The sequence below is a fragment of the Microchirus variegatus genome (genome assembly GCF_963457635.1).
Source record: "Microchirus variegatus genome assembly, chromosome: 14".
Classification (NCBI taxonomy): domain Eukaryota; kingdom Metazoa; phylum Chordata; class Actinopteri; order Pleuronectiformes; family Soleidae; genus Microchirus; species Microchirus variegatus.
In genome coordinates this window covers 3,709,787-3,727,569 of record NC_139815.1, presented here as the reverse complement: position 1 = coordinate 3,727,569, position 17,783 = coordinate 3,709,787, and the positions used below count along the sequence as shown (strand labels likewise).

The 17,783-nt window shown below is 39.7% G+C and overlaps 1 protein-coding gene across 2 annotated transcripts in view; it reads left to right on the top strand.

Annotated features, from left to right (window-relative positions):
• The window catches only part of furina (furin (paired basic amino acid cleaving enzyme) a), a 114,064-nt gene that overhangs the window by 2,657 nt on the left and 93,624 nt on the right, over positions 1-17,783 (top strand). Inside the window, exon 2 of one of the 2 annotated variants that reach the window (XM_083901191.1) lies at positions 6,854-7,146. In XM_083901191.1, the coding sequence (XP_083757317.1) occupies positions 6,937-7,146 (210 nt within the window). In that variant the 5' untranslated portion in view covers positions 6,854-6,936. The remainder of the gene's footprint in view (positions 1-6,853; positions 7,147-17,783) is intronic. The other variant, XM_083901192.1, reaches the window with a different exon arrangement.

Genomic DNA, 17,783 nt, shown 5'->3' with positions numbered 1-17,783 from the left:
TTAAAATCTGTGATAAATTGTTAATCGAAAACAGGTTCTTCTCAGCCCTGTACATGCTGTTGACAGTTTTGATCGTACTCTTGGTAGAACAAATACATTATTGATGTGAACCTCGACACATGAACTCATCATTAATCCAGTTTCCATGAACCTTCTCACGTCCGCTATGAAAAATGCAGTAAGGATTTAGTAATTAAAATGAACATTTGTATAGGGCCATATCGTAAAATACATGATCTGCATCGCACATTTTCTGAAAGCTTGCAAAAAGTCATGACCCTAGATTCACACGTACATTATAAGATGAGTTAGAGTAAATAAACACAGTCTCATAGAAGAAGTTATGTTTTACATATTATTGGATCTTCTTGTTGTGATGGTGTCGTAAGTGAATCTAACAGTATAATTCTACCTCTCAGAGGATTTGCTGATTGTCATTGGATATTAAATAATGCTGCGAAGCCTCTTGCGTGAACCAAATATATAGAAAGCAGGTTACTTTTAATTTGCATGCCTTCCCAGTAGTTACCATGTGCTGTCATGCAATTTCCTTAATGGACCTCACACATATTGTTGTTCTTATCTCAGGTGTAGAGTGTAGACGGTGGCTGACAAAGTAAAATATGTTGAAATACGTTTTGGAGTCATTGAACATCAGCACTAAAAACTAAATTAACTTGTATATAGTAAATAGTAGTAAATAAAGCATAGTTGCAAAGAACCTTGTACTTTATCTGCATTTGTGTCACAGAAAAAACCTGTATCTTACAGTTTTTATATTTTGCACTCCTTTTATATTTCTGGCGTATTGATAAATTAACCATATGATCGATAAATTAGTTATCAGCCTGGCCTATTATTAGAGGCTAGTATTGGACATTTTGCCAATTATAGATATTGTTGTTTTATTTTAATGATCACTGATTATATTAAGTCATTTCAAAGTGCGCTAATGTGGCGCCGCTGCCGTCTCTTCCTCTGTGCCAATTGCTATCAAGCCGCTGTTTCGACTGACAGCTGACACCATCGTGGATTCTCTTACTGCTAATCAGAATGTGTTACCAAATGTCCACATAACTGAAATGAAGAAGAAAAATAAGATTGTGCCGATTTAAAAAATAAATAAATAAAAAAATGTTATTCATTTTTTACATTTGAATTTCATGTGTTCAAAAAAAATGAAGCATTGAGTAAGTTACAAATATTGGTAATCATTCACTAGTAATAGTTGGCATTGGCCTTGAAAAACCAATGTATGGACTTCAATCTTGTGTTGCTTTTAACCTCCCAAATGCACTCGGAGGGCTGTTTGAATGTGCCCACACTGAGATATTGATTTTGTACGTGTCTCAAAATGAGATTCAGCAGCAACAAGATATTCGAGTGTGAGCAATTGGGTCGTTTTGGATATGTGTGTGACTTTGGTTTTATCTCATTTAAAATGTAAATAATAAACCAATGAGGTGTTAACTTTTTTTTTTTTTTTTTTATCTAGAAAGATTTTCTAACAAGTTTGGTAATAATAATGGTATAGTCCTTTGGGGTTAATGGCACTTGGCTAATTATGATTTGACATTGTATTTTCCATTACAATCTCCGTTATTGCAGTCTGACATATGGTGTCATTTACTCTGGTGACACTAAAGACCACTGTGAGTGCGACGTTTGCCGTCTGCTTCGTTTCTCTCCAGCAGTGAAGTAGTCGGGCACAGTGTGAGGTTTTCATGCTGACGGGAAGAAAACTGAGTGGTTGAGTGTCCAGATGAGGTCATCGGTGCATGGACTTTAAATAACAGACCGAGTCTCAAAATCAAACAGAGCTTTGGACATTTTCACCTGCTGTTTACGTGTTGCACCAACGACCTGAGGACAGAGTTGAGTGAGTTTTTTTTATTATCGACGCCTTTTTTTTTCTTTTTACCTTATTTTCATATTTTGCGGGAAAAACATTTTAATTAGTTTTGGTTGCGAATCCACTCTACTTTGTTTTAAGTATTGGTAGAAGAGGCTTTGCAGAGCAGGGAGGATTTGAGTGTTTGTTTTCTTTGAGAGACACTTGACTTTGGACTTGGACTCGAATATGAACAAAATTTGATATGCGCTTGTAGGATCAGACACTTGGGGAGTTGGAGGCAATTTAAATTACATAAATTGTTTGTTATATCAAGTGCCAGAAAGTCTTCTAGATACAGTGGATCAAAATGTAAACAGGTTTCAGGTGCTGGTATGTAAAATGCAGGTGACAGTGTTTATGCCTTGGCGAAGGTCTGTGCTCCGAGTGCGCTTGTTGAATATAGATTAGAGCTGCAACTAATGATTATTTCTGAATCGAGTAATTGTTTAGTCCATAAAATGTCATAAAATGTTAAAAATGTCGATAAGTGTTTGTCAAACCTGGAAATTATGATGTTCTTGAATGACTTGTCCAAGAAACCGGAAAATATTCATATGTAAGAAATCTTGTTTTAATAATGAAAAAAGCTCAAACTGATTAATCGATTATCAAAATAGTTTGATTAATAATTGATTCATCTAGTAATTGTTTCAGCTTTCAGTTTTACACTTATCTCAGATTTGTAAAATGTGTCCATATGACAGTTGGGGCTTTATAAAGTAGACTTCCTAATAGTGTATAAAAAATATGATCATAATAAATGGCAGATAACCAACTTAATATCTGTTCTTGAGTGAAATTTAAAGAAACAATTTGTGATTATTCATGCGTGATTATTTTCTGCTTTCTTTCTTCTCCTTTGACAGTAAACTGAATTTCTTTGGTTTGTGGACAAAGCGAGACCTTAAGGAATTTTCTGACATTGTATGCTCCAAACATGGAAATTATTGGTGGTTTTTAACTTCAGGGCAAAAAAATAACAAACACATGTTAAGTAAAGCTGCCCCTGATTCTGAAGTCAGCTGTGATTGCATGTCTATGGAGTTAATATCCTCTGTTTTAAATGTCTGGCATGGGTTAGTAGCTTGATATGCCAGCTCAGATCCAGACTAATCGGAGAAAGCACTCGGACAGTACAGAATCACCAAGGATACTCTATTTGTTTATATAAGAAAAAACATGGATTACCATAAATATCAATGAATGTAAACAAATAGACTATTGCAACCATGCAAGCCTCTTGCTAAGCTAACAGCTACACCAACAGCTGAGTCTGCAGATTTTTATTTGTTACATCGCCATTTAAGGTAACAAACCAGAAAAATGTAGAGTTTTTCGCGTTGTTGCCGTGATTTTTGCCCAGGAGAACGGTTTAGTTTTTGTTTGTCCTCCATTGTCGCAGAACATCATATTATGCCTCTGAATTGCAAAAGGTTCAAGGGTTGGAAATATTGATTTGAGCTGCAGTTGACAAATTGTGGCTGTTCCTGGTTTTCACAGCATGACTCAACCAACAGAAGCTGTGTTTGTTCGTCTTTTGTAATGTTTGTTTTAGTTGTGACAATTGAAGAAGTTCACCAAACGAGTTAGTGCTACATGGACACGGATGATAATGCAGTTCTAAGATGGCCAAAAAGATTAAAAATGTAACACATTTTTGTAGTATGCAGTTATGTATTATGTGTTAACGTTATATTGCCCTTTTTTAATTGCGGAAAAAAAACCCCATTACATTTAATTACGTTATTTGAAAATAGATTCTCTATTGGGACAATTTGATGAAGATAAATAAATAAATATACACAAGTGAACAGAATTCAAAAACATTTAATAATACAAATCAAAATGTCAACATGGCATATGGAGCAAAGTCATTTTGTCTGTGTTGTATTGACAGAAACACACCACCACTGCTGTTTTTCCCCTGTACACTGTTAATCAGTGCACACTGTGCTCTCTACACAACAGTAGTAAAACGGGGGTTTCTTTTTAATGATACAGATGTTTCTATGCTTCTGAAAGTAGTTGGCTATGCAACACTTGCTAAATAATTTTTTTTGTTGATGTTGTTGGAAGTCTGTACTGCACTCACTTTCTCAGACGGTGTAATCATCAGTCAGCTGATTGCGTTGACGGTAACACATTTTTCCAGAATGATTCTTCAAGTCTCAGGGACTTGACATCTTTCAGACTCTGTCTGAGCTCAGTGTCTGCGACAGCTGTAATTCTGGGCTGTTTGACAGATTTTTGCCTCTCTGTTTTTATTTTTTTTTCCTGAAGAAAACAACAGTCACTGAGAACTTTTTTTTAATGAATGTATTATTTATCTCTGCAGCAGCACACCTCGGCTGACACTAGAATTCAGAAACTCCTACAGGTGAAACCAGGATAACAAAACACTTCCAGTGATTAATTCTGAAAGACTCATGACAGAAGCACAACAAAACATTTGCTTGCCAGGATGGATACGGTATCCTCTTGTCCCAGAACTGCCCATGTAATTAATAATGTTAACACACATTGTGTTGGGTGTAATCCCTGTTGAGTAAGCTGGTAGGCCACAAACAAACTGCAACACAAACCTTATTGCTAGACAAATGTTCCTTAGGGTAAAACTACAGCTGCGACAAACGAGAATACCATAATTATCTTGATTAATCAATTAGTTTTGTGGTCCATTTCTATTTTCTAAAACCCATTTAAGTCTTGTTTTGTCCATTATCCAAAGTTATTCAGTTGTGTTATTTCAGCCTTTATCAAATTTGAATATCCATGATGTCAAAGGTCTTAGGTCTATATTATCTTATTATTAGTTGTCCCATAGTTAGGTCCATAAAATGTTGACTTCACATTGAAGATGCTGAAAGTCAGAGAACTTGTTGTAATTGTTGTAAATCTGTTTTTCAGTATAGAGTCACAGCTGTTGAGCCAGATTTGACTGTCTAATTTTCCCCGTCACTGATGATAGTCAAAACACTTATTGTATGAGTTGTGGTAATAGCTGCGGCAGCCACTTAAAAATACATTGTTTCTTCACAACAAACTTTCCCTGGAAATTCAGAGGAGTTTGTTTGCTCTTCTGGAGTGTGGCATGATGGCACAGAGTTTGGAAACTCTCCATTTTGTCCACCGCATGGCTAACCCTGAACACCGCGCCACTACAGGATGGCTATTACCTGCAAAATTACTAGAGAAGCCCTGCCTCAAAGTATACTGGAATCCAGAGAACAAATGTGACTGCATACACTATGATTAGCACTGTAATCAATGCGGTCCACTAAACTCAGGATTTTAATGGTGTTAGCACTTTGGATAATTGTCTTAACAGACTTTTGGCGCAGCTGACCTTCCTGGCTTAAATCAACAGCAGAGTTTGGAGACAAAGTTGTGTCCATAAATAATTTCACCATGACCTGAACTGAGTTTTTTTCCCCTGCGAATAGTCTATCCCATGATGTATTGCGTTGTCTTATTTGCAAGATTGTGTTTTAGATGCGTTTGTTATGGCTTGGTGATCACTGGACAGTCAGCATATTACGATAGAGCACCCAAACGCAACTGTAGGTCATAATTTTTCTCTCTCGACAATGTGCATGTTCTGTCCGTGGTTGCACTCGTTCAGCAGATCTGCCACTGCCGCCTCAGGCATATCAACTCCACCCTTGAGTGGCCGCTCTTCCTCGTAGTGACACTCCAGGGCGTAGACCAGTTTTCCAACCACACTTCTCCACCTCCTCTGTCTACTCATGATACCTAAGCATTTTTCCTTTCACAAGTGTCTTCTATGTCCTCCCATGAGTGTTGACACCAGCCTTGGCTTATGGGTGTCTGACCACAACATCAGGTCTGGACCTGGCGCCCTGCTCACTACTTCATGTGGGATTGGCATATGCCTGTGGGGAGTCTTGGCCCATGTGTTGCCAGCTTGACCAAAATGAGATATCCTGCGCCCATTACTATAGTCCAGTAAGATTGTGAGATTTCTGTCGCTGCTGGATGTTCATAACTCATGTTCAGCCACATTCGAGTATTTAGCCAGACAATTTCTCTGGGGACTTTTCATATATCCGTCTATCCATCCATCAATTCCATCCAACCAACAATTCACGCTCACACCTGTGTCCAATTTACATTGCATGTTTTTTGGACTGTGGGAGGAAGCCAGGGAACCCAGCGAAAACACACACACAGACGGGGAGAACATGCAAACTCAAACATGCAGAAGTGCTAACCATGACACTAACCATGTGGTAAATTCTCTGGAGACTTAATATAGGGAATTGATACAGTGGATGGTGCCAAGGGCTCACTCAAATTTTTTATTTTTTTAACAGCAGCAATGCGGGGTGGAAACTATTCTACACTGTACTACATTTTAGGCCCAAAAAATGTCCGTCATGTCCAATATTGACCATCAAAGCGGTGATAACAAAAATGAGGGGGAAAAAAAGGAAAAAAGCGGACTCTCCGCTGGCACTGGTGTGTCGCCACTCGCCAGGCAGCTGAGGTCTGGGCTTGTTAGGTGTCCACCAGAGTGCAGGATCTGGACTGGGTGAGATGCCGTCTTCATTTGTGTAGCGCTTGTGTTGTGCCCCTCACCCCCGTCTTAAACATACGTGCAAGCTTGTTCACACGCACGCACAGCCACTGGAGAGAATTGCCATATAGGCTAATGTTACAGGTGACCACACACTCATCCTGCACTCACCACTTTGTTGAGGTGCGAACGTGTTGATTGTCGATCGTTTTGGTGACAAAAAAGTCCCATTCCATACCATTTTGCAATGTTGTATCATTATGTTGTATCCTGGTGTCTCTGGCATTTACCACCCCTGCTTGATACCAGTTTTTCATTTCTGACCCAATATACGATCCAGTGTTTTTGACCAGTATTGAACTGATTGTCTTGAACTTGTGTAAATGTAATATATTAATTTCTTTTGTTTATTTTTCCACCAGGTGAGCCGTGACCATCCCTTTCTTTGTCTCCCAGCGCAGCTGCACACACACTGCTCAGACCCTGTGCTGTACTCGGAGAATCCATGGCTTCTGGCTCTCCATCGCCCTCTGAAGGCCACAGGCTTAGGCTGCTAGAATTGCTATTTGGGCCTCTGTTGGTCCTGCTGGTTTCTGGGCTGGAACCAGCACTGGGTGAGAACGTCTACACCAACACATGGGCCGTTCATATTCCCGGAGGTCAGGAGGTAGCTGATCAAATTGCCAATAAACATGGATTCATCAACCACGGACATGTAAGTAAACCAAACCTTTTGGCTATCTACAAGTAAAACATTACTAAACTCTTTTTCAAAGAATATCTCAGATGAGTAGTTTCGACGCTGCTGTGGAAACTTGTATTAATGTCCTGTCATTGTATCTTTGGTTTTGTCTGGTTTGACTGATGCACACAGAGCAACACATTAGTTTTTCGTTATCCTGGTTGTTTGCTGCTCCACTCATGCATTTTCTGCATGACAATAACAAGTCTTGGTGAATGTGTTACGATGAAGTCTATAGAAGAGTTTCCCCAAACTTTCAATATGGGGACACACTTTTTAAAGATGGCATGTTGTGACAAAAACAATATTGTGCATAGTGTAGTGAGTATTTTTTACAGCCATATCTGTAAACAAATGACTTCCAAGGAAACTTATTTTTTACATGCAATCTAAATCATACTGTGTAACACGTAAATCTAAGCTAGTCCCTCAAAAACGTTGGAAAAATGTAGCAAATTTGTCCATGGACCCAAAATGTCCATGTAACATCCTACATAAATTATACTCGCACTAAAAGCCAACCACCCTGCACTGTTAGATTTTTATCTCCTGGGTGACGGCACCTACTTCCTCAGTTTATACATAACAGAATTAACAGGTCAAAAAAATCGGCATAAATTTATTGGACATCTGTTGCCCCATAGACACGCCCATATAGGTCGACCTGTGTGTGGCATACTTCAAACATTATATCTATACGTTAAACCTCAGCTTTGACAGACTCCTGTCTATCATGAACTGACCTCATTTTACAAAAACATTTATGGCATTGATATCTAATTATAGATCTGTATTTTTTTACTTCCCCTTTGACAGTGGAAATGAAACATTTTTGAAGTCTGAAGTCTTGTGTAACAGTAAAACAAGGCAGCTTTATTTGTATAGCACATTTCATACATGGGCAACTCGATGTGCTGAACATCAAAACAAAATAACAGTTAAAAGGTGAGAGACAAAACACACAATTAAATTCAATGAGTTATGACGTAAAACCATTGATCCTGGACTTAACTAGGCCAGTCTAAAAATGGCCGATCCATCTGAGAGAAAAAAGATTGAGAATCAAATTGAATTGTGACATTTTAAAAAATAATTCAGCAAAAGATAAAAATGTAAAGAGTTCCACTTGTGCATAAGCAGCATAAGCGCTAAATGCCGCTTCACCATATATGGTCTGATCTCTGGGCTCGTCTGTCTGACCTAAGTCAGTAGGTCTTAAAGGGGGCGACTAGGTTTATATTCTTTAAATATGTCGTGTGTCTCATAGACCTCCATTTGCAATAAACCCAGAGCTATAACAATTCAGTGGATTCTCCTTTTTAAATACAGACCTTGTAAAGCATGTAAATACCCAGTTCTAGTTTTTCTCGTCTGTCTGGACGAGAAAACCTTGCACTTGCTCTCATTTATGTCATCGCACGAACACCAGACTATTTTCTACCAGTGACACTTGTAGCCGTGTGGATCTTTTTTTTATTTTAAACAGTAGGGGTGTCATTTTCAAATCACACAACAGACCGTAAGACATTCAGGCACAATTAGAGACGTTGTGTCACAGCACTTAACAATAAAAGTATATTGTATGTCTCTGAGTTTGGTTCTCATGCTAAATATGCATCCTGTCTTTGACTCAATGAATCACAGCCGCCTCACACGCAGACACAGCAGCTTTCCTCACTGTTACCAGTTTTCCAGGGATTTCACTTTGGTCCCACTGGTCATGACCAGGAATGTTATTTGTGCTCTGAATCACATCGTGCAGACTAATGAGTAATCCTACACACTTAAATCCTTTAACTATGTATTGGCTTGCGAATGACGGGGGAATCCAGACAATTCTACCTAACTACACCCTGAAGATGCTTTTGGCGTGTTGTGTCAGCAACTTATTTAAAAACAGTTTTATGTCAATTTGAAGGAGGCAAAAAAAACCAACAACCCTATTATGTCTCACCAGAGTGAGATCGACTATTTTTGACAGTAAGATTTTAAAGAAAATGTCAGAGCAGAAGTCCCTATTAACTCAAACCTAGCCTTTAGCTCCCTCCAATGAGAAACATGTACTCGAGTGAAAACAGCTGTTCCAGGTATTTACTGAATCCACTTATCCTCCTTATTAAAGCAGCTTCATGAGTTACATTTCTACACTGGACTAAGGTTTTCTGAACCAGTGTGTGTTCCTCGATGGAAAAGTACCCCGGCAATCATTTTGCACCGCTTGACATTTACCTCCCATTTATCCTAATGTGAACATTGACGCTAAATATCAAACTGAAATTCCTGACACAGGCACCGCTCTATTCACTGCTCAGGAGGAGAACAGCTCTGTGCTTGTGCAAAGCTGTTCCCTCACTGCAGGAGTCTCCTGACGTGTGAACATTTAAAAATAAATAAAATTCTCATGGTTTTGCTCCATTTGGAATACTACCAAAATAACCGGCCCCAATGTGTCCATTTTTTCAGTACCCTTCCTTTGGGCAGAGTAATTGTACAGTATGGGTGGAGCTCGACCCACGACCGTCAGCTGATTGGCGACAGGACAACGTCAATCCCTTGCTACCAGTGTTTCTTCAACGCCTGATACAAAGCTTGGAAGAAATAAACAACGTGGCTTTGGAATAATTTAGAATCCGAGATAGATGCAGTCATTTTCATAATATGTCAGGCTTCTTTGGTTCTAGCATAAGAAAATCATTTTCAAATTGGAAATATTTGAAATACAACTCTGTATTGGCAAAAAAATTTAAAAACACGAGCGCGACGTATTACCACAAATCCGAGGTTAAATACCTTTCAGAGATTGTGCGTTCGCATTTGATGACTAAAGTCACCTTTGATTATAAATTATTAATGAAAAATATATTTTAGAATAGCAATTTTTAAGTTTGGAAAACACTGATTCCTGAACAGTTTCTACTAATGTAATAAATTCATAATTTATGGAAATAATTGTAAGTTGAAGCCCAAGCTTGAATACTTAACAAAAACCGGAGCCTGAACAATATCCGTGGCATCTGTTTGGCCTTCGGCGTGTCATTGATGAATCTGCTGTTCATTCACTTTCTAAAGTTGAGCTCAAACGATAAGTGACGACTGCAGCGAAGATGCTCTCGTCTCCCGTGCTCCCCAGACTGAAAACCATCAGCGTTCACTGACGGAAAACAAAGCTGTGTTACTTCAGAGCTGCGAGCGAACAAAGCTTTTATACCTGCTTCCCTTTTGCCTACAGCTGATGGAGAGCGAGATTTTCCAGACGCGGCGCGTCTGTGCTGCGAGGCCGTGCGTGTAGCCGTGTGTCTGTCTGACTGAGTGTCTGACTGTGTGCAGGTGTTGGAATCAGGCAGGAGGAAGCTTTGAGGGGAGGATCAAAGAATGCAGCTGGGAAGGTTTTATGGCTCCTGCGATGGTTGTTGTTTTTATTCCGCCTTCGCTCCGCTCTCACACTACGGCATCCATACCACCTCTACCATAAACATGTCGGGGGGGGTGGTTTTATGTCTCGTCATCATGACACGCTGAGTCTGTTGTCGGGAAGGTGTCTGCGTTGAGCGATGATTAAATAGCAACAACACGAGAGCTCGGTGCTCAGTGCTACCGTCTCATTACGTGGCTGGCAACTTTACTGTTGGTTGACAAACATAATTATGACAACATTGTTGAGGTGATTGAAGGAGTTGGTGCAAGTAAACTAATCCCTAATTGCCAACAACAGGCTGACGGCTCATATACGCTCCATGTTTGATATGTGTACAGAAACAGGCGGCGCTGTCTGTCTGTACTCTGCTTTGTTTTTGACTGTTTATTTATGAAGGATGGGTCAAAATATCATCGAGGTGATAAATCGCTGTCCTTCCTGGCGCATTAGATAAGTGACACACCAGGGTAAATATTGGTTAGTGAACAAATTAAACCGCTGTAAAGAAGGAAACTTGGGTGGAAGTTCAGTGGCTGAAGAAGAGGGCGTTTACAGCGGGATAATTGACATATAATGCAAAATCAACTTTTCAATAATTTGGGACTCTGGAGGCCCTATGAGTAGGCCTCAGTCTAAGTACAGGAGATAAAACTCGATGTTGACTTCTACACTCATTGCTACGTTGCAATGTGCAAATTCCTGGAATTGTTGTCGCGCAGAGCGGCTTTGTCCCTAAAAAACGCGAGAGTTCAGGTGAGGGCAATTGTAACCGGAAGAGCGGAAGTCCGCAAAGTATTCTATTCTTGGCTCCACAGTGCAGCACAGAGTTCTACACAAACTTCCAGCCTCAGAGGAATTACGTGTCCACTCGATACATTTTATATATGATGGCAATGTGTCGGCTAGAGTCTGCAAATTATCGCTTTTCAAAATGCTAACTGCTGTTAGCTGCCGGAGCCTCAGTGACACCGACGTACTTTCCTGTGTCTCATTTGCATTTAAAGAGACAGGCACTCAAAACTGAGTGTTCTGAACAGGGCTGTTTTGGCAGAGTGATTGAACTGCTCTGGTGCTTTAAGGTATTTTGACCAAAGCATGTCACAGACGTTGTTCATTAGGACACCAGGGAACTAGGTTAACTTGAAGAAATAGGGTATAATATGAGTCCTTTAAGAGATGTTCAATACATAGACTTTATGCACAGTTCTCTATGTTGTGAATAAATGGGGAAATCCTGTGCTTTTTAACTTTTCACGCACTCGTTGTGTGACTGTCTTGCAATAATTACCACATAATCTTATTGTGATATTGGTATGGTGGACATGTATGAATTGCAAAGGCCGAGTGAAGTGACACGTGTGCTTTTTGTAATTGTGAGCTCTGTATCTTGGGCTTAAAGTCCGTGCCTTTGTTTGTAACTATTGATTAATCAAAATAAACACAGCCAATGTGACTCCGGGGTCGGGCGCTTGTCGGTAATGAAACGCTACAGTAATGTTGAGTGACAGTTATTTGAAACCGTAATTCACTTGCGCACCAACTTCTTCTGTCGACTTTAAAATTCTTCCCTTCGTTTATGACACAGACGACGGCAGCGCAGAATATTGATATTAATGTATCTTAAAAGAAGCAGACGATGTGCTTTCAAATTAGAAAACAGGCTGCTGTGGCCATGTGACGTGAAAATGTATTATGCCTCTCACTTTGACTCCAATTTAGCATAATAGGGCCATTTTAGAAAAAGGGGAATAATTAAAACTAACTTAAAGTAATAAAATAAAATAAAAAACGGCTGACTCACTCAGCGGTTAATGGGTATTAACTGCCAACTTGCGTCTGCAGATGCTTATTTTACATTTTAAAGACCTTTTCTTGCCCACATCATCAGACTTGTGTTGTGTGTGTGTTTTTTTTTTAAAGGGGAAACTTGAGCTTTTTGGGGGGTTTCGGTTTCACCTCCGTCACATTGTGGTTTGAATAAATAGACAAATCAAAGGAGTTGGTGTAGTCATAAGAAGTGATTTTGACGTGGATGAGCAAGAGAAACAAAAAGAACTGTATGGAGTTCTTCTGGTTTTATCTGTGAATAGGATCAGGTAGATGAAAGATGTGATTGAAGAATGAATCAATAGAGGTCACTGATGCAACAAAAGCTTCCTCTTCTTATTTCATGTGGTTGCCTGTCAGCTGGGTAAAGTTGTATTGAATAGAAGCTCTTTTATAATTCTTCATTTAATATTTTTAGGTCAGTCATGTGTTGAAGCATGGTGCCTTTGTTTCTATGGCCCTAGGCGTTCACCATCGACTCCCTCTTGTATTCCGCTCATGAAAGTTCCCTCACTGATGAAGTGGCTAAGATTCTCTTAAAGTAACTCCCTGTTTGCAACGTGGAACAACAACAATTCGGGCTCTGCCTTGTCTTTGTGGTGCTAATCTCATTTAAAGACGACTCTTTCACAACAAAGGCGAGATTGTGCCATGGTGTTTTTATGACTAGTGCATTCACAATTACGCAAAGCAACTTCTAACCTTTGGCTTAAGTCTACCTGGACGGAAACTGGTTTCACAAGGAAGTACTCTACAAAAAATTGTTTACTGCATCATTTTCAATAAAATGTTCACAGTTCCTGCTTCATTGACCGAAATTATGAAATGGATAACTGGTTCCCACTGTGGGGACCGTCATCAGATCTCGATGCATGTGGTGAATCGCTATGTGATCACAGAAAACACATTCCAAAGCCAGGTGTAAACAGGGCCACTTTTTTTTACGACAGTTACAACAAACAATGTCCTTTAACAAACTTTAGGGGGAGCTCCTGTAACTGTTCTCTGTTTTCGTACGCAGAATAAATGAATTTCCTTCCAGAGGAAGAGGAAACTGAAGTAAAAAAAAAAAACTAGCGTTTCTCAGAAGCGTGTCACTTCCCCCTCTTGTGAGTGGTGGTTTCTGTTGCCGGTGGTGGGTTGAAAAACGGCTGCTGTGTTTATCTGAGACCAGATGCCTTCAGAGCTTGTTCCCCTGGTCCACTGCAGGGCTTTGCATGTTAGGAAGGATTGTGTTTGGCCCTCTGTGCCCTCGCTGTACTCCATGGCACCGTCTTGGCCTCGCGTCTCTCTCTAATGTGCAGAGTTCTGTCTCTTTTCTGAAGAGGTTTGGCTTTCTCGTAGCAACTATTAATATTCTGTTCAGCACAAGATTAAAGGGAGAGCAGAAGAGATGGATATTATCTGTACTGCTGATGGATTATATGAAATGGCACTCTTCTATCAGTTGTGGCATTGCATTTTAAAGTAGCCTCTTTAAGAAGTTCACTTTAATCTACTCCACTTTTTTTGTTGGAAAGATGGTGGAGGAATGAACTTTTAATCCTTTTTGTTACACACTTGGTTGGTTTTCTCCAGTACATGTTTCAGCCTACATTACATTAAAATTAAAAGTATCTATCTTTACAGCATTTAATCCTCTTACGGACATAATGGGGTGTAATTTACATGCTTTTACACCATATTTACATGGATGAACATTTAGAGCAGGTACCCTCTCATTAATTCGCTTGCATAAATGGTTCACTGGACATTACTTTGCACACGGTGATATAAAAAAAAAAATTACAGAAGTTGCACACTGTGGACACAAGAGCTTCCTGTTGTTGTTGTTTTGTATCATTACTTGGCCTTTTTTGTTGACACCATGTAGCTCAATTTATTGTACTTCTTTATTTTAATCATGTGTTTGTAGTTTGCGGAGTAAAGGGTGTGAATCATGTTAAATTGACTTTGTTCTTCTTTCCATGCTGAACTGAAGCGAGGCTAAATCCATATTCCTCGGTTGTCAATTAAAAATTGAAATTTCAGATCCATACCATACACCAACGTTCAAAAGTTGATTATTTTTAATCTAATGTCTTGACTTTATTTTCTATCCATTTTGCTACTCTTTTGCTGAATAAAAGTGTGACTTTTAACGGAAAACACAATTTTTTTTTACAGGTGACCCCAAACTTTTGAACGGTAGTGTACATGCTGAAAATGAAGCACATGGCTGTCTGTTATGAGCCCAATGATGAGGTGAAACTGAAAATAGAAGTGTTAAATTCACAGCTAATAGTCAAGTTGTCACTGAATACAACCAAGCGGGAAGCAACTGCGTCATCATTACTAGAATCAGCCTTTTTGAGTTCTCTTTTTTCTTTATTTTAAACACTGCTGGCAATATTTAAACTTAATGGTAGGTGTATGTATATCAGAATCTGCAGAAACTGAGGGTCACTTGCACCAAAGAAATCAAAATGCAATTATGTATAAGTGCGCTCTTTTCAGCAACACATGCAGCTTCAGGGATTTCAGACTAAAACAATGCCAAACTTCTCTGTGTATGGTGATCAAAAACTTTAGCGAGGAGGTAATGTAACCAAGCAGATGGGACGTGTTTTGAAATGAATATGCAGTAGTTTGGATGCAGCATTTGTCCCGTGTTCTGTGCCGAGGATTGGAATTATTACAGTTCAAACTTAATTGCACAGTAACATCCACTGCAACTTGTAAAAAAAAACAAAAAAAAACACAACTGCAGGTAAGGAGTCATAATTGGACTCTGGAGAACTGATGTATTTAACAGCAAGGGAAACCGGGAAGTGAAGTTGGAAAACTATCTGACAGGATACAGAAAGCACAGAAACGATGAGAAGAAGCTGCACGCTGAGCACTCTGAGCAACAACGCCGCACGATCTGTACAGAACCACACAGGTGCTTCCTCTTTTGTACGAGCTGCTTTACCACCAAACGCAAATCATACTCCAAAAAACATGATTCAACACCCTCATAAAAGTCCTGTCAGGATTAAATTCACACATGGTTGGGTGATAAAACAATAAAAATATAATTCTCTTTAATGGCGATGTATATAAAAAAAGGTCAAGTGTTAATGCATTGCACAGGCACACTTGGATAGATTGTCAAATCTTTGTGAAGGTGACGAATGGCAAATATGTTGAACGTCACTAACTGACAAAACAAATTAATGGCATTTATTGATATTATTAAAAGCCCAATATGTAATAACTGGTGACATGTAATAGATGGTGAGATTGTGACCGACTGAGAACTCCTACACTCACTTTCCCATGAGTGTCAGAGAAGTACGGTGGCCTCTGAGAAATGATGCTATTCTTCTGAGCTGGTGTTGAAAGCTTTTCTTTCAAAATGCAAAACACACACCGTCTATTGCGTCTATATATATATATTTTTTTTTTAATACTTAGTTTTCTGATTCTGCCCTCTTCGTTACGTGTGCATAATAGTTTCTGACATACAGACCATTAGGGGTGGGAATCACCGGGTACCTCGCATTACTATATGCAATACATTCTATAATAAATATATTGCAAGACAGTCGTATAGCGACACATCACGACATAAGAAAACAAAACGTCCGTGAAAAGCTCAAAGTGCATGGAGAACAAGATGGATGGAGCATCTCTTAACGTAGCCTTCTCCACTATTATGCCGCTGTAAACTCCCTCTTCTTCGGCCAGGTAACTTTCGCCCAAGTTTCCCTCGTTCATTTGAGCAGCACTGCCATGAGGAGGCATGAAGTAGCGACGACCGGTGAATAAAACTGGCAGGGACTGTTTACTTTAGAGTGCTTTGATTTATTCATTAAAATATCAATATTTGCCCTGACACGCACCTGCTGTTGAGAGAAGCATTGCCGTTTCTGTTCATCCGTGTTACAGGCGTGCTATACACCCTGAGGGCCTTTCCTGGTTCCTCGAGTCAAACACAGCCCCGGCTTTATAGATTGCCACATCTAAATATTTTATAATGTGTAAGCATGTTTTGAGAGCTGGTTAACTTGTGCAGTATCTTCATTAATCTTTAACGGACCACTCCGTGTGCACTGTGGCTCTGTCCTACTTAAGCCAATGAGAGTCGATGGCTGGAGCGGAGTGCACTGCTCCATACAGTCGGCGAAGCATGTCCTGTAGAGTTGGCGCTGCTTTGAAGTGCAGTAATGATAACGCTGCAAACCCAGTTCAGGCAGAACTGTTGGATTTTTGGCCCACTTACTGGTATTCCAGACTCATTAAGAGGCCAGGCTTTTTCATCCACCGATGACTGCATTGTTTTTCATCTCAGGATGGTTCATCTGCACCAGAGCGGTTCGTTTCTGCACTGGCTTTGGTGTCCCTGCCTTTGGTCCTTCTGTTTTTGTTCAATAAAAGAGGCTCCCTTCATTCCATGCTCCAGCCTCTCTCACTCAGCTGACCAGATCTTGGTGCAGGTGGTTTTCTTTGAAAGTTAAAAGCGTATCGTGTTTGCTCTGCTGGAGACGTCTGTGTCGAGACCAATGTATATGGAGCCGCTACACGCCGAAATCAAACTGATTACGGCTGTAAAACACTGTAACTGACACAATAATTGTGTTGTAGGTATCTGCGTTCTCAAATTGGCTGGGACAAAGTTGTTTTGAAATGTTTAATCTGTTTAAATCTGTCAGTGTATGTCATGTTCTCATTCCTCGAATCAATGTAAAACAATTTATAGGAAATCTTTGTAAATAGTTTCAGGAAGTAAAAGAGCTGACACAGCATTTCAGAAATCCAATAACTGCACAAGGTGAGCCTCAATTGCTCTCACTGCAGTATTTACACGAGCAGACATTGCATTTTCAGAAAAATGTGGCCAACCTTATAGAATCTCCAATCTTGTTAAAGTGCTTGAATTTGTCAATAGCGTGTTACTTATGGATTACAGGAATTCAAATGCAGTTTGAAGGAAACATAATAAGAATAAAGTTAGTGGGTGAAAAGATGCATATTTTTTAGACTTAAAGTGTCGTTTAAAATGTCATCATCCGCATTTTCAACAATGTTAGGAGTTTGTTGGGGAAGAACTTGACTGGGCCGCCGCACAGTACCTTTTTACTTGGTAGGCGGGGTGTACACAGTGCCAGATGGCCACCGTGACGACATACCGGTGCGACAACAGAATCAAGATGTCAAGCTTTTTTATGTGTTGAAGAAACGCCAGTCAACTCACTGCTGTGGGTGTCCACCTGGACCATACCCTATCATTTAACTCTGCTACCCTAAGGGTAGGATGCCATAATATTTTTGTATCATTTCCAAATGGAAATGCAAAAAAATCAAACAAGCGTGCCAACCGACAATCTCCAATGGCTTATGTTTC